The sequence below is a fragment of the Vigna unguiculata genome, chromosome 7 (genome assembly GCF_004118075.2).
Source record: "Vigna unguiculata cultivar IT97K-499-35 chromosome 7, ASM411807v1, whole genome shotgun sequence".
Taxonomy (NCBI): Eukaryota; Viridiplantae; Streptophyta; class Magnoliopsida; order Fabales; family Fabaceae; genus Vigna; species Vigna unguiculata.
In genome coordinates this window covers 4,638,325-4,664,973 of record NC_040285.1, presented here as the reverse complement: position 1 = coordinate 4,664,973, position 26,649 = coordinate 4,638,325, and the positions used below count along the sequence as shown (strand labels likewise).

Sequence of the window (26,649 nt, the reverse complement as noted above, 5' to 3'; positions counted from 1 at the left end):
ATTTGTATGGATCGTGGAAATATGAGATATAAGATATATGTTACCGAAACAATTTGCTATTTTATTTTATTCATATGAGTAAGTTGATAGATTCTCCTTATTTACCATCAAATCAGTTAAATCAAACTAAAAGTGTGTTTTTCACCCTTTGTCGCATCTTACATAATGGTCAATCGATAACCACGTGGGAACGAACTGAAAATAATTTTTCCTTTTCAAATATAAATTTAGACGGTATACAGACTTAAATGAGTACGGACTTAAAACGAATGTTAAAACGAATGTTTATTATATTTGACAAAGAACATTTGAGAATTCATTCACGTTTTATGTTGATTGTACAATACCTGTGTAAGCATTCATTAACACAGACATTAACATTATCTATGAAAGATTTGTTTTTTTCATTTTCTTTAAATCGAATGATAAAAGAAGACTTATTGATCAAAACATTATATTAGAAGAAAATAAACGATGGGAGATGATCCTTCTTAGTTATTAACAAGTTTTGATGATGATGACGACAAAAGGGTTGGTGATAGTTAGAAGAAGAGACTATTTTTTCAATTATTTTTTAAATTAGCTTCTCTTTCTCTTTTAGGAGTAAATTAAATATTACAATAACATAATATGAAATAAAAACTTGGATACATGTATTAGAATATTTTTTGTAACTTTTTTGTGTGATATGATTAATTATAATATTTTGTTTGGCTAAGAAAGAGTTAATATTATGATTCGTGACGTCTTAGTCAATGAATAATGTCATTAATTTCATAGTGTGGGACATTTAATTCTAATTATGCAAGAAACATTGTGAATTGAACCACCAGATCACAGTAGGGTGCCTAGGGTAAATAACTCCATGTTGTTACACATTATTAATTTCTCTTTAAAATTGGTCATTGAAAACTCTAGAATTTGAAACAAGCCGAAGCACATATAATAAGAGCATGAACTTTAAAATACATAATAAGTAATAAAGTAGGATTTGTATTATAACTTTTAAGGATAAAATTATAAACGTTTTCATATAATTTTTATAAGAATAAAATACAAACTTTTCTCACATAACTACCTAAATTTTCTTTATTAAGTTGTGATGAGTATAGTCAAATTAATTCTTTAATTTTATGTCCTTCTTCTTGCATGAAATATTTTTATCTTACTTTATTGATGGATTTATCAATAGAAAATTTGTTCGAAAATAAATTTATAAGTTACTACAAAAGAAATTTATCAGTGATTCATTATCGATGAAAATATTTGTCGATAATACAGATTTTAATTTATTAAAAGATCTAATAGACAAATATTAATTGCAAATTCATTACTAACAAAAATATATGTCGGTAATTTAAGTTTAAGTTTATTGATAAGTTTAAGTTTATCAACGAATTTAATTATGTTGATAAAAATTTATTAACAATTATAAAAATTCTTATAATGTATAAGTGTAACATCCCAATTTCTATTATAAAAATTTATTGTCAATTTATTGTTAAGATATCTTTCTTAGAGAAATTATAAAATGATTATAATTCTAAAAATTTGATAATTTAAAAATAGCATACTAAATAAAGTTGAACATATAAATAAAACCAAGCTTTTATAATGTTAAAATAAAGGTAAAATGAAACTGAAAATTTATGACATTTTTTTGAAAAATATTTTTTTATGAAACTTAAAATGATCATTTTAAAAATTTAAAAATTCTCAAAGAAATTGTGGGGTGTAGAAAGTAAAAGACTAACAATTTGACCATGGGTTGTTGTAGAATTCTTAAGGCAAAATTTTGTTTCATTTTTTAAGGCATGACAATGTGGGATGAGTCACGTGAGTCGACCCTCAAACTCAAAAGAAAAAATGTCGAACAAGTTAGTGTTTTAATCCATATTTTGCTGCATAACCTGCAACTTGCTGGGACTAACGACGAGTTGACCTATATTTGTCTCACATAACTCTTAAATTCCTAAAGTTTAGTAACACTAACATAACATGTTATATGTGTTTCTTTTAAGTAACTTACTCATTTGTGTTCCTTTTTTAATCCATTCAAAAGTAGCTTGTTCATTCATATTATCTTCCCTATATTTTTCTCTTTATCTCACAACCACTCAAAGCAAAAGGAGTGGTAAAACTCTTTTTATTCTTTTTTACCTCTCCCTAAAGCTTATATTACATGTCAATATTCTTAAATTCGAACTAACACTCTCGTCCCTCCTTCCCTCCTAAATTTTCAATTATAGTTAATTGTTTTTTAAATTTTGTAGACTTCTTTTTTAGCTATCTATCAAAAAAAATCTAAATTAAACACTAATCATCATATAAATTACTTAGTACTTGTAGTAATTATTCAAACAATTTAACATGACGCTTAATCTTATATATATAAATGCTTTAAGATTTACCTCGTATTACTTTTATAAATGATCCATTGTATGCTATTAAAGGTAAAACTCTCTATGTATAAGAAAGTTAAATCAGGGGTGGTAATATGAATTTGTCCCGGTGGTTCAGTCTGTAGGCTGCCAAAAAAATGCGGGATGGAGCAAGATATTGGACCCACTGGCTCGCAGAAGTTCGATCTGCATAACCTACGATCCACACGGGCTAGTTCTTAACTCGTATAAAAAAAATTACACTTGTGTAAATTGATTACTTTCTTTTTGGACTTCTGCATAAATGTTTCAAGTTTTTGTATAAATGAAAAATAAAAATATTATATATTTTTGAATGTGATAAAATTTAAAAAAATAAATCGTATGAATATAACAAAAATTTTGAATTATTAATTTATCATTCAACTTCCCAAAGTCTTTCTCAAAGTCTTTGTTTAATTTGATGAAATTATTAGTTAATAAAATTTTTTAATTTATTGAACATCAAAAACTTTATCATAAAAAAATTAAAAAAAAAGTTGACCAACTCGCGACCTACTGAACAAAACTTATGAGACGAACTAAACTAGCCTAGATACGACTCTCATGAATAAATTACATTTACTTTTACAAATCAAGAAATTGAATTAAAACTAAAAGAAAATTAAAAGACCAAATTAACATTTAAAAAAGAAAAACAGAAATCGTGACTAATTAAACCTGAAATCAATTTACAATAATAATAATAATAATAATAATAATACATTCGCCTAATATATATTTTTTCGAATTCACTGCCTGACTTCAAAATCACTACTGCTATTATGATCACCGTAAACTCTTCAATATAGAATTAGTATAACCTTAAAATCAGGGCTATTAGAAAACTGAAACAATTATTATATATTATATTATTTACAGGCTGTATTTTATACAAATATTTTTATTTATATATAAACTGTTTTGAAATATTTAATTTTTTATTATAGAGAACGATGTGGGCCAGATGTAAAATAAATAAATAGTTTAATTTTAGTGCAGTCGATGTAAATTGTCAATTAATTAAAAATCATCACCTGACCTTTAATTAGTTATTATATGGTTAATAAATTAACTGTACATACCATATGAACAGATTAAATTACAATGTAAAAAACATTTACATAGGTGTATATATACAAATCAATTTCGTAAATAAATAACCTTAAATGCGGATACACAAAAAATGGAATATAAATATTTGAAATTCTATTGTCCCCGTGCATTTCACGGTTTCCGACTAGTTTATACAGTGTCAAGTTATGGATGAGATCCATAAACAAAAAAATCATTTTCTTCTTCACGGCAATTTCATCACTCAGGAAACCAATTGTTTCCATCCTACAACGAATTCAATTTCAGATAAATTCGATTATTATCAACTCTAGCTTACTTATAAATAGCATAGTCACTTTAGATTTACCTATAGGAAGCATATATTACCAAGAAGGCATATTTAAGAGACAGAAGGCTGCTAGAGAAGAAAATGATCAATCATATGCTGTATAACATCTGCACCTTCTATTTGTGTGATGTGGTCTTTGACCTGTAAAACATTGTAAGGGATGAAGGAAGAACATGCGCAGATAAAATAAAACAAAGCATTCAAACAAGTCAGTTTGAAAGACTGGGTATATCAGAAGAGGATAATTTAAATGGTGATTAATTATGAGCCATACATCAAAATTTAAAGGGTATAGCAAGACACAGACCTGAATGATAGTATGAGAAGCAAATCTATTCTTACTATTGCGGAAGCTAACATCTACTTTTTCCCATGACACACGAGATAAGCCTGTTACAAGCTCCTCTGCAAGTTTTCATTCGAGTTAGAAATAGTTTAAAAATTGAAGATAACGTAAAATAGAAAGAAACAGACCCCCGTGACTCTGTGGCCCAAATTCAGGACACTTTAGTTATCCAGGGCAAGATCAATGGCACCTATAACAACCAAATCTTGTCCTCTTTATTACCTAGAGCCAGCTACAAATGGATCAACAAAAATTGCTGGGGTCTACAAAATTAAAACAAGTGTAGAGCCATCTAGCATAAACACCTTTCTATGGTCTCTGTTAATGAAGCTGACCATAGCTGATTCATAAAAAGAAATTTGTCATTGTTTATCAGGGTTGGTTCGGGAACTGTTCAGCTTTTCCCATGGTTTGATTGCACCATTAAAGATATTCACCTTCCTACCTACGGGATTATTTAATGCTTAAAAGTTACTTGATGCACAAGATTATGGATTTCTTTTTAAAACAAACAATTTTGGATATTGTTAGAATATTCTAAAAAATATCTCATAGTATCTTGATTTTGTACCTTCCGAATAGTAATTTACAGTATGCTAGATGACCTCCGGAGTGGTTTCCATATTTCATTATTTGATTTTATCACCTACTGCAAATAGAGGTTGGTGCATTGTCTTGTTTTTGTAACACATCAGTACACACCATACTCTAAACCAAATTGCAATTGACGGACAAAAATAATTTAGGGAACGGCAGCATTAGATTAATATTAATGACATCAGTAGTATTCACACGACTGATTGGCCAAAAATTATATGGATGCAGAAAAGTAAGGGAAGATTAACCATGTAGAGGGGGTGTAGTGGAACGCAAAAAACCTACAATGAGTGAAGATCCAAAACCAAGAAAAGTTTACATTCATAAAAAATACTGAAGACGCTAACCTTCTATCTTGTCAGAGTTGTTATCTTCCAATATGTCATACTGTTCAGCATCAGAACAAGCCTTGCAGTGCTCTTCATATACAACATGTGTATATTTTTCATTGACGGTATCCTTCCACTACCAACCAAATAATTTAGCTCATTATATGATAACAATGATCCATTAAATCAGACAACATAAAAAGATAAGTTAGTAATATACATTTGCAAGTTCACTTTGACGTCTAATTGATGACGTTCTCCAGCCAACAATATCTAAATTATTTTATAAAGGAAAACCAAATAAAATAATGTGCAATTAAATGCACCTAGAATCAGTAGAGAGAAGCAAATAAGGATACGATCATAGTCCACATTTGAATATGCAAATCGGCGTTTAAAACTGCGCAATGCAGACCTACACAAGACAATCAGAAGACATGAAGATCCTTTAGAGGAATCAATCTCAGCAAATTACATGTATATGAAAGCAAACAAATATATGGTGCAACAAACATACATGAAATACAAATCACCGTAGTCTTCAATCATGCGTTTAAGTAATGGAGGTTTTCCTTCATCATCATCAGTAAGGAAAAGATGCCGACCAGTTCTTCTAAAAATGAAATGAATAACACAACTGGCAACTTTCTCAAAAGCGGGTACCCCCAAAAGAAATGGAACCTGGTTCAAAAACCATTAACATATTTAAATCCCCAAGTAGCAAAAGGTGATACAACTTTCTTTCCCGAAAATAGCTCCGGTCAAACATAAGAATTTTATGTCATCCCTAATGGTATTGCAACATACTTTATAAAATTATCTTCATTACAACCTATGAAAGAAATCCAAAAATAATCATTTTCTATGGAAGACAGACTGATAGAGAAAGAAATAGAAGACTCTTTAGAAGTAATTATTTATACTGAAAAAGTCTAGTTACACTCCAACAACATCAGGTCAACTTTGGACCTTTTTAATTATCAATTAATAATTGATTTAGTGTATTGTTCCTGGGCCTTGGGGAGTACCTTCAAACACTTACTATTGGTTTCATCAAATATTGGAACAAGTTGTAGGATGACACTTCAAATTTGCAATGATATTGACAAGCCAATAGATATAAGTTATCTGGATGAGTAAACGGAGTGATAGAAACCCAGTATCTTATTAGAAAGTCCAAGGGATTGCTCCCCTCAATACAGTGCCTAACGTGCAGAACTTAAACAATCTGCACCTCCCCATGCATAATGGCCCAAATTCTCTCATAAATGAGCAGATATCTCTCTCTGTTCTTTTCACCTCTTTATTTATAGGCAATATGCCTTATTTCTCTTATTATTCTGGTCCAAAAGTAACTCACTCGCTAATATAACTAAGAAACCGTTAAATAGCATTACTGTAACAAACTACTAATGGGGGTTAGTTAAAAGAAGTCTACGTAGGTGTGTTTACCAACTCCAAAGCAACACGATCAATACTTAATTATAAAACCATTCAGTTTAGTGAGAAAAAAAGTCACTTCCAGAAAAGGTTTAATCAACTTAACCCTAAAAAAAAATAACCATTTTAAAAAACAAAAGTGAACCATTTTATAAAGTGGTTTGGTTTTTAAAAAGCCAAACCATACACAGGTCTAGGTCTATACACATGGATAATTAATTTTGCAACAATAAAAAATAGAACGACAAAAGATCAATAACTCAAAACCTATACCATACTGATTAAAATTCATTTCCCTCTTCCATAAAAAGTATTATAGGGGTTACATGTGATGAGTAGGCCAAAATTTCCCTAATGTGCACATGAAAAATGAATCTGGAAACTAAGCTACGCTAGATTTATTACATTGCCAACAATTTCTTTGGTTAATCATTATGTTTGAGAAACCAAGAAAAAATTAAGATGTTCGTACCTGCTTATTGCCCCTTGATCCTAAATGAGGTGTGGCCACAGCAATGAAATTCATAGCCTCCAAGCCACCTATTGTGCCCACTGGGCTCTCCTTATTTTCTTCATTGCAAGAGTCCTTCATAGATCCTTTTTCAGGTGGCCTATACAGCCTCCCAATTGCGTATCGTGCCACTAGTCCTCCCACAGAGTGTGCAACAAAGGATATCTTACGCATATTTGGCTTGCTTCGAATCACTTCAAGCACCTAAATGTTAGAGTGGCTGTTAATAACCAATAATTATATACAGGAAAATCAAGAGTAAATATCTTAAATTTACATTTATTTGGTTAACAAATAGATTCATTTTAACATAAAGACACAGAATTTATCCATCTCCAGAATAGTACAGAAATTGACATATCTAATAGAAATAGTGAACAAACTTTAAGTTCCCTTCTTCAAACATATAGACTTCCAAAATTCTACTGTAGGAACAGTTCTTTTGTTTTCCAATAAATTACAAACATTTCATGACAGATCCATGTAAAAACATCCACATGGCATGCTTCACCATTGGCACAAAGGATATGTAAAAGACAAATTTGGTGCAGCATACTTCATATGATTTGATACAGAACTTAATACTAAGATTATACTAATATGTTCACTTGTTTCGTTTCCCCTATACATACTCAGGATATTCCTTCTTGTATATCACAAGAATAATAACATTTATGATATAATGGCAAAGATAGGTAATATAATCAACAGAGTGAATCCAGTGAGAATAGATTAAACAGACTTTCACAAGACGTGCTAATTCATAAAACAGGTCTCCATTATAATCAGATACTGACCTCTTCTGCTAATCTCTCCCCCATTACATCCACACCATCTAAAGTGAGAATAGACACATTTCGTTCGCTACCTGGGTGGAAAAATGGAGAAACGTAAAAGCAAGCACAATATACAAAATTTATAGTCCATTACATTACTTTGAACAATTTCTTAATGATACTTTCTCCACAGTTTACAATCAAAGCATAAAAAAGGAAATGCAGGAATAAACATTTGGTTCAAACACAACAAACATTCTAGAGGTCAAATCACACTTCGGTCGGCCATAGCCATTACAAACACAATATCGAACGACTACAAAGCGTTCAATTTGAATAAACTGTTAATGTAAATGTCATTATAATTTCAACTAATCAGATATCATCATCATTCATATGATTTTCAAGGTGAATATTATAACAACTAATGAACTTACCGTACATGAAACTCGAAACTTTTACATTGTAAAAGACTTCTACCCTTTTACCAGTTAGCATTATTTATTCTTAAGATAAATCAAACAATCCTATACAAAACACCAACAATCTCTTGTTTTAACCACACCAGTACAATCACCAAAGTTTTCAAAGTGCCTTACAGTGAACAAACACTTTATCAGGCAATTCCTTGACAAATTGCTCCGCAGCATATTTCCAATCCGTTGTACTGCAGAAACAAACAATTAACACACGAATCAGAAAAAAACAGTTAATTTCAAGAAACACGCACACTAAAATGAATCCACAAAGCAACAAGACTCAATTCAGACAAACACTCCGCAAAACCTCAACACCAAACCAAAACACAACAAAGTAAAATCACAGCATCTCATCAAAATCGAAGTGAAGCAACGATGATATACCGTCCGAGAATTCCGTTCACCATTACAACGAGGTGATCTGCGGAGGTAGCGAGCGACGGTTCCGAACTCCAAACATCGCGACTTCCTTCAACAACCGACTCCGACGAGCACAAGCTCCTATCCTCCATAGGAAAAACAGAAACAAAACCCTAGCGATTCGCGAGGCGAAATCGGAGTCCGAATCCGATAGCGATCACTGCACAAAAAAAACAGTAGAAACTCCAAAATTTTCCCGAGAAAATGGCGCAGCAAGCGCGAGAAAAAGAAAGCCACAAAGTGAAAGTAAAGTTCGAAGATGATCCCGATGAAAGTGCTGGAAAAGGGAACCTGAAATTGATGATTCGATTTCGATTTGGTGTGATTTATACGAAGAAAAAGTTACTGTTTTTGGGAGTGATCGGTAGTGTTACCTGAGAAGGAGGGAAATAAACGCGGAAAACGATGGGACACGTGGCGGCACTGCGAGAGTTGGGAGCGTTGGGTAGGAGAGAAAAATGTGAACGCCACTTCTGACTGTATATGGTTTTGGATAACGGTGGCGAGGATTTGGGTTATTTTATTTCCAAGGATCGAGGGAATGCGTTTGTTATGGTTAGTTTGCACCCGAAGAAAGAAAGAGAAATACATAAATGATGATATTCTCTAAACACGGTTCTTTTAGTGTATTAAATTATTTTTTGACTTGAATTTTTTTTATTCTTGATTCTTTTCAAAAGAAAAATTACTTTTATTATTTTTTTTTTATTTTTATTAAATTATTCTTGACAAAATTTATTTATATTAAATAGTTTTGGTAGTAGTTTTTTTACAAACAAATGATATGTAATTGTTTAGTATCAGTGATAATTTAATTTAAAAATAAACAAATGATTTAGTTCATTGATAGCGTAAAAAATACACTAACTTCAATTCTACACTTCCATTTTGTTGTAATTTGTTCTCTCATCCACCATTATTTGAAGGAGAACAGAGTATAATATACTAAATTGCATTGTTGATAAAGATGATAGTAAATTGAAAATTGGTTTGTTGAAAAATACTTCAGACGACATAAACCAAACTGTTTTATGTTCTAAAAAGTTGAAAGCACCGAATTAAATTACACTTCAATATGAATTGAAATAAATTATGATGAACCGAATTATTTTTTGAATTATTATATTTTTGAACTGAATTATATTAATTTTGAATTGAATTGTAATATTTTTAAATTGAATTGTGTTATTTTTTAATCAAATTGTACTAACTTTGAACTCAATTATATTATTTTTTAACTGAAACACATTAATTTTTAATCGAACGGTATTATCTTTTAATCGAAATATATTATTTTTGAATCAAATTGTACTAATTTTGAATCACTGTATTGTAGATATGCATATACATTGATGTTATTTAATCATAGATTATTATAAATAATAAAAACATTAAAAATTATATTGAATAATTTTTTATTCCTTAACCGTGTCTAAAAAGTATACACGGATACAATAATTAAACTAATTAAAAAACTATTACCAATATATTTGTTTCAAAATGAGATAAACCTGACAGATTAACCTTAACTCTCCCGCACTTAAGGTCATTTGAAACCCTACTCAAGGTGTGTTTGAAAAAACTTCGAGAAAATTGATTCTATTTGATGTGAAAAAATCATTTTTAGTTGATGGAGAAACTAGAAAAAATTGTTTCTCTTTAATATGAATTTTTCATCTACAATTGATTTTAGAAATTGATTTTGGATAACTCCAAACAATTTATTAGTATGAATTGATTTTATGAATTAATTTTGAATGTTTCCAAAGTGAAACCAAACATACACTCACTCCATTTAGAATTCGTAAACATGTACAATCCAAATTTAATTAGTCAATGATAGTATGAATCAAAATAATCATCTTAAAAATTCTTACAAATTTTTTCTTACAAATTAGTGATAATTTCTTACAAATTAATATTTATAATAAAATTCATAATTATTTTTTGGATAATTTATATATATATATATATATATATATACCGACCATGTCATCGAAAGTCAGTCGTGGAGTCTACTTCAAAAACTGTTTCCAAAGATGTTATCAAGTACTTGACAATATTTCATTCAGTTTGTCTAACTCGACTGAAAGCTACAATTTTGGGTTGCACCAACATCCAACGAACTTCTTCTAAAATCTATAAATAAGTCAAAAGTTTGGTTGTTGAAACTTTTATCTCACATTAATTATAATATTTATTGTTTTAACCTATCGATCCTATGATGACTTTAATATCAGAACACCTCTAACATATACACACTCATTAGTTGATGAACAAAAATATCGAACGGAGAACCAGACAAAAAGATTGAATGACTAAGAAATTGTTTAAGTATATGTTTAATTCCTACTCCTGAAACGATATATATATATATATATATATATATATATATATATATATATATATATATATATATATATATATATATATATATATATATATATATATATATATATATATATATATATATATATATATATATATATATATATATATATATATATATATATATATATATATATTCTAATAAAATCAAATAAATATATAAGAATATTTGACAAAATGCATATCATCCCAAAAAGAAATATAAGATCGGTTAATTATTTATAAAGTTTTTTCAAATTTTATTCATATTAAAACTATATTATAGTCTACTGATTTTAGATGAGTCGAACCATTTAAATACATCATAGTTAAATATTAGTTTTTTATTAAGATAAACTATATGTGATATCAATTTTCTTTTATATTAAAGTAATCAAATAATACTTAATATTCGCACGATAAAAAAGAAAAATTTATGTCCATTGCAGTCATGATAAGATAATTTCAGTGGTCTTTTTGGAACCCATTAGATCTGCTGTGCACTCCGAAGGAATGGATGTATTGAATTAAAATCCATTTCTCCAAAACTTGTTATCGTATAATGACATACACATTGAAAGAAAAAGCTTTGCACCAGCCGGGAATCGAACCCGGGTCTGTACCGTGGCAGGGTACTATTCTACCACTAGACCACTGGTGCTGTTGTTTTAAAATTTAACAATTTAAAAATCTATTCACTGTCCTGCTTTTGACAGCCTAATCATGATCCTTAGTCTCCCACGGTGCATACACACAGGTATTTTGTTTTTTGTTTTTATTTTTTTTATAAGATTGTGTTAACAGAGATCATATGATTATTGTAATAATTTTGTATATTTATGAATAACATCTTATTAAAAAATGTGTATAATAAAAATAATGTAAATGTAGATTTTGATAATATGGAAGAAAAACATTATTAATGAAAAGCATATTAAATATTATTTATCTAAACACATATAACTTTAACAGTAAAATATAATAATGCAAAGGATTGTTATTTTTTTCTCTGAAAGTGTGACGATGCTAACATAACATCTTTAACTTTATGCATAAAACCCTTGGATCTATTTCAGCAGTCAAGTGGGCTACGCTAAAAGAACATGAAGTGAAGACAGGGTCTTTCTTCTTACACCTCCAAGTATTTCTTTTACACCTCCAAATTTTTTTTAAATTTCCAAAAAACCTTTTGATCATTTAAGAAAACTCACAGACATTACACCCCCAAAATTACTTTTGGATGTCGACTTTTGGAAGTCAAAATATATGATTCTCGAAAGTCAAAATATATTTCCGAAAGTCAACTTTCGGAAGTAAAATATCATTACCGGAAATCCACTTTCGGAAGTCAAAAATCATTACTGGAAGTCGACTTCCGAAAATCGAAAAACACTACCGGAAGTCGACTTCCAAAAATTAAAAAACATTACCGGAAAGTCGACTTACAAAAATCAAAAAATTAATATTATTTTAAATATTTTTAATTTTTTTTCTAAAATTTATGTTTTCTACCTTTTATTTTATTTTATTTTATTTTTAAAATACGTATTAAAAATATTAAAAATTATAAAATATATAAATTTAAAAAAATATTTTAGAAAATAAAAAATAAGTAAAAAAAATGCTAAATAAAAAATGAAAAATAAAATTAAAAGAATAAAACTTTCAATTCAATATATATATATATATATATATATATATATATATATATATATATATATATATATATATATATATATATATATATATATATATATATATATATATATATGAGGAATTTATTTCTAAATTATGTTACTCTATTTCTTTTTTTTTCGTCTCTAATAATTGAATTTATTGAGGAATTGCCAATTTTGAATTGTATCTTTCAAGTAGGATTTTTTATCTTCTTTTTTCTCTCAAAAATGGAAATTTAGGGAGGTACTTTATAAACATATGTTTAGAAAGAACGGACATATTTCATTTAGTTTCTATATGCCCACTATCACTAGTTATTTCGGTTTTTTACTATCGGTTTTAATTATAACCTCGTCTCTATATATTGGTCTTAGTAAAATACGACTTATTTGATTTGTAATTTTGAGAGGAATAGTAAATTTTGGTATAAGACATTCTAGAATTCCTTACTATGTCAATTTACAATTCTCGATCGTTGAGATTTATGATCAATACAGATTTATGTTTAAGGCTAGATATTACCTTTCTTTTTTACTTTTCGAACAAATAAAAATGATTGAAGTTTTTCTATTTGGAATCGTGTTAGGTTTAATTCCTATTACTTTGGCTAGATTATTTGTAACTGCATATTTACAATACCGACGAGGTGATCAATTGGATCTTTGATTCATTAATGTCTCTTATTTTGTGATTTCCTATTTATTTAGTTTAATCCTAATCGACAAGGATAAAATTCAGACTTTCTCTTGAATGTTCAATTATTTCAGTGTAATTATCAGGTGAACAATACTAGAATCACGCTATGTAGGATTTGAACCTACGACATTGGATTTTGCAGACCTGCGTTCTGCCGAACTGAACTAAGAGCGTTTTGTTTTCATAAAATTATATGATCTAAATCCATTTTGCATATAGATATTCAATATGTATGTTCAATTGGAATTCGTCTTTACAAGTTCCTAATTTATTACTCATCTCATAAAATATGAAATATCATATAGAATACAGAATATCATAAAATAAGTAATTGTTAAAGATAGAAATGAGAGGATTTGAATCCGTCATATATATATATATATATATATATATATATATATTAAAGTTTTACTATTTTAATTTAAATCATTTTTAATTAAGAACTTAAAAATATAATTAATTCTTAATTTTTTTATCCACATAATATATTTTATAATTATTTTTATATGTATATTATACATCACTTAAGAATGGAGTTAGATCAATTACACTTGTCGACCTTCATTTTGCAGTAACATCTTAAAATTAAAGAAAAGCTGATTTTAGTTTTTAAAAATTTTAAAACTAAAAGCCACAACAATGATACCTAAATGTTCTCATCTACCTTTCCTTTTAGTTTAATACAGAAATCTTTATTCATCTCATAATACTGAAAAAATTAAAATTATTTTCTTCGATCACTCAATTTTTATTCAATTCGAGATAATTGTTAAGGGAAATGCAAGATAACTATAAAGAAGATTACACTTAACTCAATAGATGAAAAAAATTCCTATTGTGCATTTCAAACACATCTTTCATAGTCTTAAATATAATAATTAACTTGCCCAAAACTTTAACCCATTTAAGTTTTTTCTTTAGACGTTGTTTCAAAAATTGAATTATAAATTTTATAAAATAAATTTATCCCTTTCTAAAATTAAATTTTCTTGGTTCCCTCGTGTTGCCGAAAAAATTTGATCAGAATTGTACAAACATTATAATTATAATAACAACACAAACCAACCAATAATAAAACATGATTTATTGAGTCTGTATAAAAGATGGTACAACGTAAGAGTCTGCACTCTGCTGAAACTTTTACATAGAAAGACACACTGAACAAAGAAAATATTTTGTTTACATTAGATACACATGACAACTCAACCTTTTTAAGACACTTTTAGGAGCATTTTACACTAGATGACCTACATAAACACAATCATCAAACATACTCAATTCAATGGTTATTATTCTATCCCTAATGTGACACATAACTAACAATATCATATGAGAAAAAAGATGAGGGATTAAACATAGAGGAACTAACAATATCATATGAGAAAAAAGATGAGGGATTAAACATAGAAGAGGTTGGATATTCCTTTTGAATGAAAGGATGATCAAGAAGCATTGCAGCACTCCACCTCTCTCTATGATCCTTTGCAAAGCACTTACTGAGGAAGTTTTTGCAATCCCAGTTAAGTTCATCAGGTATCTTTGGTACTTCTTGAAGGAGTCCAAGCTTCCACATTAGCTCTTCGATGCTTTGTATGTTAGTCCATGGCGGAAATCCAGTCATCATCTCAATAACAATGCATCCAAGAGACCATATATCTAACGCGGTTCCCATCAAACCTATAATTGATTCTGGTGACATGTAAATATGTGTACCTCTGAACATGATCTCTCCTAGACCAACATTTGCATCTCCTATAGTGTTGGACAATCCAAAATCAGCGATCTTTAGTTGATACTTTGCATTATCATCGGATGAAGGAAAGAGAAGAATGTTGGCCGGTTTGAGATCACAATGAATAATTCCTTCTTTATGAATAGAGCGAAGTCCCTTGAGAAGCATCCGAGTGTACGTTATCACTTCCTTCTCTGACAGCGACCCTTTTTTTATTAAATCACCAAGAGTACCACAAGGAGTATATTCCATGAAGAGATTGTAGGTCCTACGACCATTCTCAATAGTCTCTTGATAGAAATAACATTGAAGAATTTCTTCACAACCTTTGAATAACTCCAATATCCTTTGCTCCTTTTGGAGTGAAACATAGCAACAAGGCTTTGAAGATTTCACAGCTACAACATTCGAAGTATGTTCTTTCTGAGAAATCACAACAACAAGATACACTATAGCATATGAACCTTCTCCTAAAACTCCTAATCTCTTCCACTCTTCCATGAATTCTAATTCTTCTGCAGAAGTATCAAAATCCAATTAATCCTTCAATATATATATATATATATATATATATATATATATAGCACAAATGTAATTTTGATGTTATCTTTTGAAACAATAATTCTTGATGTGAAAAAATATCGAAAATATACATATCTATTATTAAACGGTCTTATTAGGATTTTAACTAATTGAGTTGTTGAAAATTTGAGAAAAATTTGCATGAATGATTTATACGATATGCATATATCTTCATCATTAGATTTCTTATCTTATAATTTAGGAAACTAAAATTTAATCTAGTCGTAAATTAATTATTGAAATAAGCAGTTGTTTACTTTCAACATCTATATTAATAAATAGGGTAATTTAAATATAAATTATCATTTTGAATAATATATATATATATATATATATATATATATATATATATATATATATATATATATATATATATATATATATATATATAATAGTAAATATAGCTTAATCGCATTAAAGAAGGATAAATATAATAAGATCATTTACTGTGTGATTTAAAAGGACTAAATATAAAGTATTACAATTTATTTTCAAAGAGATTTAATAGAAAACTACTTACAAACCAACTAATAATCAATATAAATGTATGCGTGAAAAGAAAAATAATAAAAGAAGTGATTTTATGGTAAAGAAAAATAGAATTATTTTTATAAAGGAGTCTAAAAAGTTAAAATTCAAAATTTATTGATAACACGGTACTTGAAATGTAAAAAAGAAAAAATCTTACTTTTTAAAATTTTACCAGGATAAAGTATAAGATTTCACCCATTAAATATTAAATAAAATATATAAGGATAGATGATTTAATGATTACAAGTTTTATGATAATCTTTATTATCTTTCCTTTCTTTATTATCTTTTTGAATTATTTAATCTTTATTATCTTTTTTGTATTAGTTTTGGTTTACAGCTTTGATTATAAAACGAATGTAATCTATCTTTATTATATTTTTATCTCATATATTTTTTGTTATCGTATTTCATATATTTTTCTTCTCCTTACAATTAATATATTTATAATTTACTCAGGATTTATCTATATAAACATGAAAAATATTATCTGAATATTTAATCCATTACATAAATTAAAAAAAAATCCTACAAGTGTGAATTTGATACTTGATTTATGTTCCTTAACTTCTTCTTAAAATAAGTACTTTTTTTATTAATTTACTTCTTTAGTAGTTTTTTTTTTTTATTGATTCACTAATAAATGGGTTAAAAAAGTCCCAATACTAAAAATGTTCATATAAAATGGGATTAAGGTCCAAATCAAAATGAATTTTACCTGAGACTTTAATTAAATTTAAAATACTTTTTAAAAGTGTATAAATCCTTAGGATTTTAAATTATAAAATTGATTCATAAATATTTTATATTAATTATAAATTGACACTTAATTCATTTTTCTTGATCAATTTCAAGACTGAGGTCCAATCTAATTAGGGTAAGCACATTATAAAATTTATAACAATATAATATATAAAAAGATATATTTTTTTATGTTCTATTTTAATTTTAGCATTAATTATTATTTTATAAATAATTTATTTTTAACTGTTATTTTAAAAACTTTTTTGGTATACATATTTTATTTTTTGAATTTTACATTTAATAATTATGTTAAAAATACAAATACACATTATACACTATGTTTTCGCTAATTATATTAAAAAGTTTAAAATGACGGTTGTGCTTTCATTTTTTTAATATAGTTTGAATGATATCAGATTTAAAAATACATATTTTAGAATGCCTTAAACAAAAATATTTCAGATTATATCCAGAAATATCTTTCGCATAATACAATTTAAAATTTATTTAATATAAAGTGTATTTTAGAATGAATATATATATATATATATATATATATATATATATATATATAGATTCTAAAAAGTATTTTCAAATTTTAAAATATCTTTTGAATTATCCTATCCAACAATATATTCTGTTTATGCATTCTAAAATGTTTTTTTCTAAAAGATTCTTTTTGGATTGGTGAATTCGAAACTTTATTTTCTATGATTTTTTTTTAATTGCTAGCTGGTTGTTTGTGACAGTTCCATTTCTAGGTGCATTTTAATGGCTCAATGTCATCAACATTTAGGAATTCTGCAATTTAGTTTGTTTCATCCTTAATTTTTCTACCATTATGTTGTCTGTGATGATAAGTTTTCGTGTTTGTAATGACTTGATTATTTTTGTTAATTTAATTTCATTAACTTACCCTTTTTCTTGCGTTTTTGTTTTTTTTTTTGTCTTTTCTTTTACAATGATTACTAAAATTGGTGTAATTAGATGAGGAGACATAATGATCTTGATTAAATATCCAAAGTGATGCTGCGGTTTAGATTGTAAATTTCAGAAAAAATAATTATAACAAAATTGTTCCAAGGATACATTTTTTTTCCTCACAATATATACAACATTTTTTTTTCAATTTTAATATTTTAAATGAAAATAAAAAATCTAAAATAAAACGCAAAGTTAAGTATATTATGAATTTAGTAAATTTATATTTAAAACAATTTTAGATTATGGTAAATCTTAGGTTTTTCTTGCCTCTATTTAATCATTACTAAAATTTTTAATATATTGTTAAATTTGTTTGCAAATTTGTTATAAAATTTTGCAAAAAAAGAAAAAAATTCTTGTCACTTTTTTTAAAAGAGTTTTAAGTGACATATAATTTTTTCGTGAATAATATTTTTTATAAAATTATAAAATTTGTAAGTATTTTTTATAAAAGTTGTCTATAAAAAATATTTTACAAAAAAATTAATAACAATTTTTTGTAAATTATTATTCATAACAAATTTATAAGTATTTGTTATTAGTATTTTTGACAAAAACAAATTGAGCATTAAATATTGCTCTTAGTTTGATTAATAATTCATAACAAAAAAATTCTTCTTAATAGGCTTCATTCTGCTAAAATCTTTTCTAAATTTGATATGAAGTCGGATTTTGGCAAATACAGATCCAAAAAAAAGATTGGTACAAAATTGCATTTATTGTTCCTTTTGAACAATACGAGTGGAACGTTATGCCATTTGAACTTAAAAATGCACCATCTGAATTTCAAAAAAATAATGAATGATATCTTCAATTCGTATTCCAATTTCACAATTATTTACATTGATGATGTGTTAATATTTTTTAAATCCATAAATCATCATTTTAAGCATGTTAATATCTTTATTAACATTATTCAACATTATATAAGTTTAAAATTTGTTTTGGATATTGTATTATGAGACATGATTGTCAGATGTTAATTATTACAAGAGAGATTTGTTTAGACAGTGTTTTTTTTTTTTATTATTATAAAAGCTCCGTGTTTAAAAACGATTGTATTGTGTTAGTTATTATTATATTTTTAATATTATTATTAATTATTTGTTTCTTGAAAAATTTTGAATTTTTTTGTTGATTATCAAGATTTTGATTTTTATAATTGTAATTACATATATGATATTTAAATAATAAAATAAAAATTAATTAAGAGTAAGTAGAAGTTAATGTTAAAATTTTAAATAGAAGTACATCTAGATGCAGTGAGATTAAAAGAGAAATAATATTGAAAGGTAGTGACTTATGGAATCAGAACAAAAAAAGTTAAATTTAAATTATTTTAAATAAAAAGTAACATACAAATATGAATAAAGTGCAAATATATTATGAAATGTAATTTTATTAAAAATTTAACATGAATTCAAGGTTAAAATTGAGAAAAAAAAAAGATATTGTTATCAATGTAGACATTGATTCTAAGTTAATTGTTTGATGTATATGCATTTATGGTTAGAGTTGTTAGTTATATATTATATTAAAATCAAATGCATATGTACATATGGTTATTATAATAAAATGTAAATATATTGTGAACTTTGGTCCCGTGCAAAAAGTATTGTCCACACATGAATAATCAACTTAAAGAAAAATGGGAAAAGGCAAACATATTGTAAGATGATATAGTCCATATTAAAAAAAAGTTAAAGTAACTTGAAATTGATGTTAAAATTTGTAAACAAAAATATATTCAGGTGTTGTTATTAACGTAGACATTGAATTTGTAATAAAATTTAAACATAATACAATAATTTGTAATATGATCATGTATAAATTAAATACAACATGAAATTGATGTTAAATTTTTTAAATAGAAACACATGTAAGTATAAGTACATGTATATTACATTAAAATAAAATGTGTATGTATGGGTTATTGCTAAATTAAAATGTAGGCAATAATAGTCTTATACAAAATAAATACAACATAAAATTGATGTTAACATTTTTAAATAGATACATATGTAGACACAAACACATGCATATTACATCAAAATGAAATACATATGTACGGGTCATTTTAAAATAAAATATAGACATACAGTGTAATATGGTCCCGTATAAATACACTTAAAATTAATCTTAAAATTTTTAAATAGAAATACATGTATATTATATTAAAATGATATGTGTATACACAGGTCGTTACTAAAGTAAGATGTAGATATATTCTGTAATATTGTCTAGTACAAAAATAAATACAACACATAATTGATGTTAAACTTTTTAAATAGAAACACATGCAGATATAAATAATAATAATAATAATAATAATAATAATACCAATAATAATAATAATTATAATAATAACAAATCATAAAATTAATATAATAATTAATAATTAATTAATGATGCGTATTAAAACAATAGTTTTATGATCCCGTACAAAAACAAATAGATGCTAAATTTTGTAAGTAGAAGCATGTACAAATGTAAAAAAACAAAAATATATAGAATTAGATACATATATATATATATATATTTTTTTTCAATGATAAATATTAAGATTATAAAATAATATTTAGATATAAATTTGTTTATGCTAATTAATTCAACAATTAAATTTCATGCTATTGTTAATAATATTAAGTATTCCAAATATCACCTTCATAGTTGATTTTAACTTATATAATATAATATCTAAAAATATGTAAATATTTGTTATTATATAATATATCTATAAATTTTAAGTTATGCAATATATATATATATATATATATATATATATATATATATATGATAATTAAAATAAAATATTGAATTGCTTATGTAAGCCCCTGTTTTTGCCCAAAAAGGGGTTGGGCCTGGCCTTTCGTAGGCCCAGGGTCAGCCCCTCTGTGGGACCCCAATACCCCTTCTAGTTGACTCATTGTTCACTTGTCACCTTTTCAGAATCAACTCCTACCCTGCCCTCCCTCTCAAATCTCCAACGAAGTGCTCTGCTAGGGCACAACTTTCATTCATCTCCGAGCTAGCCAAAATCCTTCTCACCTTCAAGTAAGTTAAACCTTAAGGTTTTGGGTCTGTTTTCCTCTTCTTTACACCATTTAAGTGTGTTAGACCGGTTAGGGTTTTGTCTCATACCCTGGTTTGTCTTCATTCCATGTTTCAGCTCACTACTCTAGCCCTTGGAGCTGACGTGCTTCTCAGTTGCGGGTCTATTGCGTTTTAGCATCTAAGCAAGGTAAGGGAAGCTAGTTTATTTTCGTTTTTTGGAGTATGTTGCCTGTTTCGCCACTGTTTCATGTTTAAAAGGATTTGAAAACGTTTGGGCTTGTGTGAGATCAAGAATAAAATGTTTGGTTTGTTTGTTCTGGGTTGCATGCGCAGAACAGTGGGGGAGAACTGGTATTCTCGCCCAGGCAAGCTCGCCTCGCCTAGGCGAGAATAGCAGAAGCTCGCCCAAGTTTCTGCCTCGAGCGCTCGCCCAAGCGGCCAGTCACGTTTTGAGCGACGCCTTGTCTTGCTCAGGCGAGAAGGGCTCGCCTGAGCGAGAGCTCGTGAAATCTCCCAGGGGTCACTGTTGCATGTCTCGCCTAAGCGAGAGCCCGCGATTTTGAGCGAGGCAAGCACCTCGCCTGAGCGAGGTCCCTAGCTTGGGCGAGGTCAGTGCAGTGGTGAGTGCGAGCACTGTTTTCTTGACTGTTTTGATGATTTGATGCATGTATTGTCTGAATTATTCTTCCTAAATATGATGCTCGTGAATATGCTTGGGTGTTTGGACTTATGAATGAAATTGGCATGCTTGGTATGAGGTTGATCATGGATTTATGGCTTTGTGATGTCTTAACATGAGAATTGGATGAAGGTAATAAGGGAAGTGGAATTGTATGAGAAAAATGTTTCTGATTGTGTGATAGGCGTAATTCTATGAGTCTCGTGGGGAGATCTCATGGTGGTGAGTAGTGTATATGTTAGGATAAGGATTCAAGTAAGGATCACATCCCGAAACTCTAAAGGGTCAGTGAGTCTCAAGTAGAGCAAACTGACCCAAGTGGTGAAAGTAGCGGGAGGCCCTAGTCTTTTGTAGGATAATGGCCTTAGACGCTTAAAGGCTAACCTTATGTGTGCTAGGGTGAAACCCATTGGCAATGGCTCTGCAGAGCAGTAGAGGCCACCACAAGTGCAAGCGTCCAGTGAATTCGATCCTAGTTTATGTATCCGGATAATCGAGTCATAGAGTCTTGCTTATTTGTTACAATGTGATTCTTGGGCCTACTGTGTTGTATGTTTGGACTGTTTCTAAATATTTCGCTGCAGTAACTTGCATAATTTAATTCACTCTAGCTTACCCTGCTATTTCTTTTGTGTGTGTGTGTCCTTGTTCTGATTTCCTTTTTGCGATGATCACCATTGGTGGGAGCAGATGGAAATACTTCTAGGGGTAGGACTGATGGTGGTAGCGGTGCAACTTAGTGGGCTCGTTGATGTGGCCCTCGAAGGACTATTCTATGGCCCTAGTGCCTTTGTAATCCCTTACTCTAGGAACTTTTATTTTGCACAACTGTGAACTTTGTTGTTTCTCTTTTTGGCTATGGCATGGTTATATGCCTAGAACCCCTTTCAAGTACATTTGTGGATAACTGTAACAGTTGGGATTCTTATGTATGTTGTTCCAAATCTGACTGCTCTTGACTATGACTGTGTGATGTTTTATTTTGTAGATTTTATCTATTCAAATAGGATGTCACAGCTTAAATACATATTCAATAAAACACTAAAAGTATGTGTAGTTAAGTTAATTGAATTCAATACCAACTAAAATGTTTAAATGCCTTTTGTTGAAAGGAAAAAAAAAAGACAGATGGAAATGACAATTATATAATTAAATTAATTATAGTTATGAGGAATGATCCAAACAATACTCATGCAAAATTATTAAATTCATAGGTATTTTGAATGCCTAAATATGAATAAAATTATTTGATATACATGAAAATTTTTTAGTGATGTTTAAGTATGAAAGCTTAAATTTCTCTAGATGATGGCATGGTGTAATGATAACACTTTCCAGTTTTCGGATTTTGATATTCAAATGCAAATTGTGTTTACATGCAAAGGATTCTTAATCATATCAGATTTCCTTGTACATTGGATGGTATTACAAAAAAATGAAGAAATCTGATATCTTGCCACATTCTTATGCATATGTCAAACACACACATGCTATCATCTCATGAAATCTCACATATAGGTATACTAAACAAAGCATAAAAGTATAATAATAATAATAATAGGTATATTAATAGGAATGATAATAAAAAATAATAATAACCCATAAAGTTTTGCTTGTCAATCAATTTATTATAACTATCTTTATTTTTTCAAGAAAAGATTAAGCACATGCTTGGCTTTTACATGATAATCTTGCACAATTTTTGTAACAAATGAATGACAGAGAGGTTGACTCAATAAATACATAAATAGGTTGAGGACTTGCAAAAGGAAGTTAAATATATGCTGAGACATGATCCTTTGTTGTTAGCCATTCAAATATTATTCAGCAAATACATGACAGTTGACATAACACAAGTATTTCTGAAGATGATTTGTTAACTTAGATGTATTCTAGTATGAAATGTGCCCTACAGTATATATAACTGATATATCTAAGCCATAAAATCTAGCATTTGTTCCAAAGTTGGTTGCGCTAGTTTTTGCACCAAATCCTCTGTGGTTAGACTAACAATCCTAAATTATTTAGTTCAATTTTAACTCATTAGATAAAGGCCAAAACCCTTGTCTTTCAAAATTACAATTAAGATTTAATCATTATATAAATAGTTTCACCTTAGAACAAAGGAAAAACTGAGTTCACCAAAAAATTCTTCAAAGATCATAGATAGATGTATAACAGCACCATGCACATATACCAAGAACACTTTGGAATGGACTACAACCTATGGCAGTGAACAAAAAATCCTTCAAATCCCTGTGTACACATGTAGCAAGAAGTGCTACCTATGACATGTGACAAACCATGCAATGAAATATCAAACTTATGACAACATAATAGTAATGAGCACAAGATAGGAAAACAATTTTTATTCAGTTTTCTGAGGCCAACCAAGTCATACTAGCATGTGTGCCGATATGAATTATCCATCGGACCTCATTCATATATGGGTCCCAAAATGTTTCATTTCATAACTTAGAAGCTAAAGAATCGAATGAAAGAAAAGTAAAACACTATGAAGATTGTACTTACTTGGCAAAACACTTCATTAATAACCCGATTTCCGATACATGAAATATAGGTATGTAAAGATTGAAATAAGTAAAGACAATATTTAATGGTTATAGAAAGATTCATATCAACTTCATTAAGTTGAAAGTATAAACACCAATAAAATGAAGTAATACAACCAAAATATATATACCAACTTCAAAGCCCAGTGGACTTGAAGGATAGTCTAAACCTCAAATCTTATAGCATCTTCAATACACCTATTTTACAACATTGTGTTTCATGCAGTCACACAAAGAAATCAATGACAAAGATTGCAAATACATTTCACAACTAATCTAGCAAACTAAATAATACAACTTCAAGCACTCGAAATAATCAAAACAAAAGATGAATTCGAAAATACAACTTGAAGGAGTTCAAGTATAGTTGAGCAAGCATATTTGGCTATATCACAATCAAAGCTTTCGAAAAATTACTCGTGTTTATCAAACATCATACCAAATGTCACACCAACTAAAACCTGAGTCCCAAATACAACTTTTTGTATTTAGCCAGCGGAATAACAAACTCTGATGGGAAAACCCTGCAAATTTGACGTAAGTTATACACAACAAAAAACACATAAGTCAATATCGATCTTCGCTCTCATCTTTGCTCTCCATGCAATGAAGATTTTAGGAGGAAGGTAGCAGATAAACGTAATTTCTTCAAGAAATTTTCAAATCACCGTCAAGTCAATATACAATGTTCCCTCCTTCTGCACAAACCAGAAGCAGGAAAAATAAAATGACTCATAGCCCATCATATGTTGTTGTTTAAACACAAAGCAGAATGAGGGCAAATCTGTAAAATGAAGACCACAAATAAAGAGAACAGAAAATCATTTTTGAAAGAGGTGTAATTTACTCAAAAACCTATAAAATGAATAGGTGTCAACAAATAGAGTTGGGTTATTTCAGTAATATCCAAAGATGTTTTTACGAAAAAACCTGTAAAATGAACAGGTGTCAACAATTAAAGTTAGGGTATTTTGATAATTTCCAGAAGTGTTTGTTTTCATATAATTTAGACTTCATTGTAGCTTTACCAAAAAAAAAAATTAATCTTTTCAGAAGATATCATTTTGAAATGAATTAAATCTTTTTATGGAAAGACCACTGACAAAGACCAACATCCTTACTCTTGTAAAATTCGTATAATGAAACTTATTTTCAGAGTAAATTGTCGAAGAGAGTTTATAATTAATTTTGGAATGATCTTTCTATAACGATGATATTCTTACAAAACTAAGCAATTGTGTTTTTGTTTCGGCCAAAGTACATGTTACAATATCAATAAAAGATAAATAATATATTTCCATTTTTTTAACTTTTAGTTTTATTTATCAGAAAAAATAATATATATAAAAAAATTACAAAGTTGTTTTGGTTGTGTTACCTTATTATATAATTGAACTTAACAAAATTCAGCTAATTTCCCGTTTAGTAATCAAAGTACTTTTGTATAGAGTGATTACAAAGCTACATCAGGTCTAAAGTTAGGGTTTGTAATCAAGTTTTGTATTCTAACATATCTGTAATATATTGTTTAATCCTCCATATCTATTTGCTGCTACACATTTGTTCTGCATATGATTTTGTTGATATCTCTAAGTTGCCTCTAAATATGTTAAGGGTCATGAAACAAAATTCTTCTTGGATTTCCTGCATAAAGAGAAAAAGTACCAGACTAAAAGTCATAATATTACACAATTCTAATCATTTGGTCACACTCAAATTCCGAACTAACAAATTAATTCATTACAGTTGGACCACAAGTCATAACAGATGTTTCAAAAATACAATCCTAATTTGAAGAACTCATACCTAATTTTTCAAAAACCATTCAATAGAAAATCAGCACTCAATTTCTCACAAAAAATTCTAACAACAATAACTAACACATTTATCATCTTCTATTAGACTAAATATAAACAAATTTGAAATAAGAAAGAGAGGGAAATTCATTTGTAGATATTTTGTACTTTGTGACATTTGAGATGTTGTCATTGTCATTACAAAACCATAGATTTTTAGTTGTCTAATTGTTATGTAACATTGGAAGTGATTCTTCACCTTGTGGTAGCACTGGAATTCTCCAATGCCAGGAAACCTCCAAGTTCCATTGCTTTCAGGATAAGATGAATTTCCTACAAATGAATTTACTCTCAAGACTTCATATCTCAAACAAATTCCTCAGTTCCTACTTTATTATCTATTTATAATTCCTTTCCCTCTGTTCCCCTCCAAAATAGTCTTCTAAATTGATGAATATGGTTGAAAATTAAAGATTGAATAAAGAACTAATTAAGAACTTAAAAACATAAT

At 28.3% G+C, this 26,649-nt stretch overlaps 2 protein-coding genes and 1 non-coding gene across 10 annotated transcripts; all 3 read right to left on the bottom strand.

Moving 5' to 3' along the window:
- Positions 1-3,502: 3,502 nt before the first annotated feature.
- LOC114191857 (putative lipase ROG1) lies at positions 3,503-9,302 on the bottom strand. Of its 8 annotated transcripts, none has more exons than XR_003606029.1 (12): positions 9,098-9,302; positions 8,688-8,883; positions 8,424-8,491; positions 7,846-7,916; positions 7,010-7,252; positions 5,615-5,778; positions 5,457-5,512; positions 5,318-5,370; positions 5,116-5,233; positions 4,133-4,230; positions 3,844-3,966; positions 3,503-3,761 (listed from the first exon to the last, which is right to left on the bottom strand). XR_003606029.1 is itself a non-coding variant. In XM_028081293.1 (12 exons), exons 2-11 carry the CDS (start codon positions 8,813-8,815, stop codon positions 3,895-3,897), a joined length of 1,071 nt encoding a protein of 356 aa, XP_027937094.1. In that variant the 5' UTR covers positions 8,816-8,883; positions 9,098-9,302; the 3' UTR covers positions 3,503-3,761; positions 3,864-3,894. The 8 variants fall into 8 exon arrangements, 6 of the variants coding, with proteins under 6 accessions (XP_027937094.1, XP_027937091.1, XP_027937097.1 ...); XM_028081293.1 differs by having other exon boundaries at positions 3,864-3,966; XR_003606030.1 differs by lacking the exon at positions 4,133-4,230.
- Positions 9,303-11,680: 2,378 nt separating this feature from the next.
- TRNAG-GCC lies at positions 11,681-11,751 on the bottom strand. The gene has a single exon. It is a non-coding gene; the product is annotated as a tRNA-Gly (tRNA).
- Positions 11,752-14,701: 2,950 nt separating this feature from the next.
- On the bottom strand, positions 14,702-15,696 carry LOC114190207 (mitogen-activated protein kinase kinase kinase 17-like). The gene is made up of 2 exons (XM_028079004.1): positions 14,833-15,696; positions 14,702-14,710 (listed from the first exon to the last, which is right to left on the bottom strand). Exons 1-2 carry the CDS (start codon positions 15,694-15,696, stop codon positions 14,702-14,704), a joined length of 873 nt encoding a protein of 290 aa, XP_027934805.1.
- Positions 15,697-26,649: the final 10,953 nt, after the last annotated feature.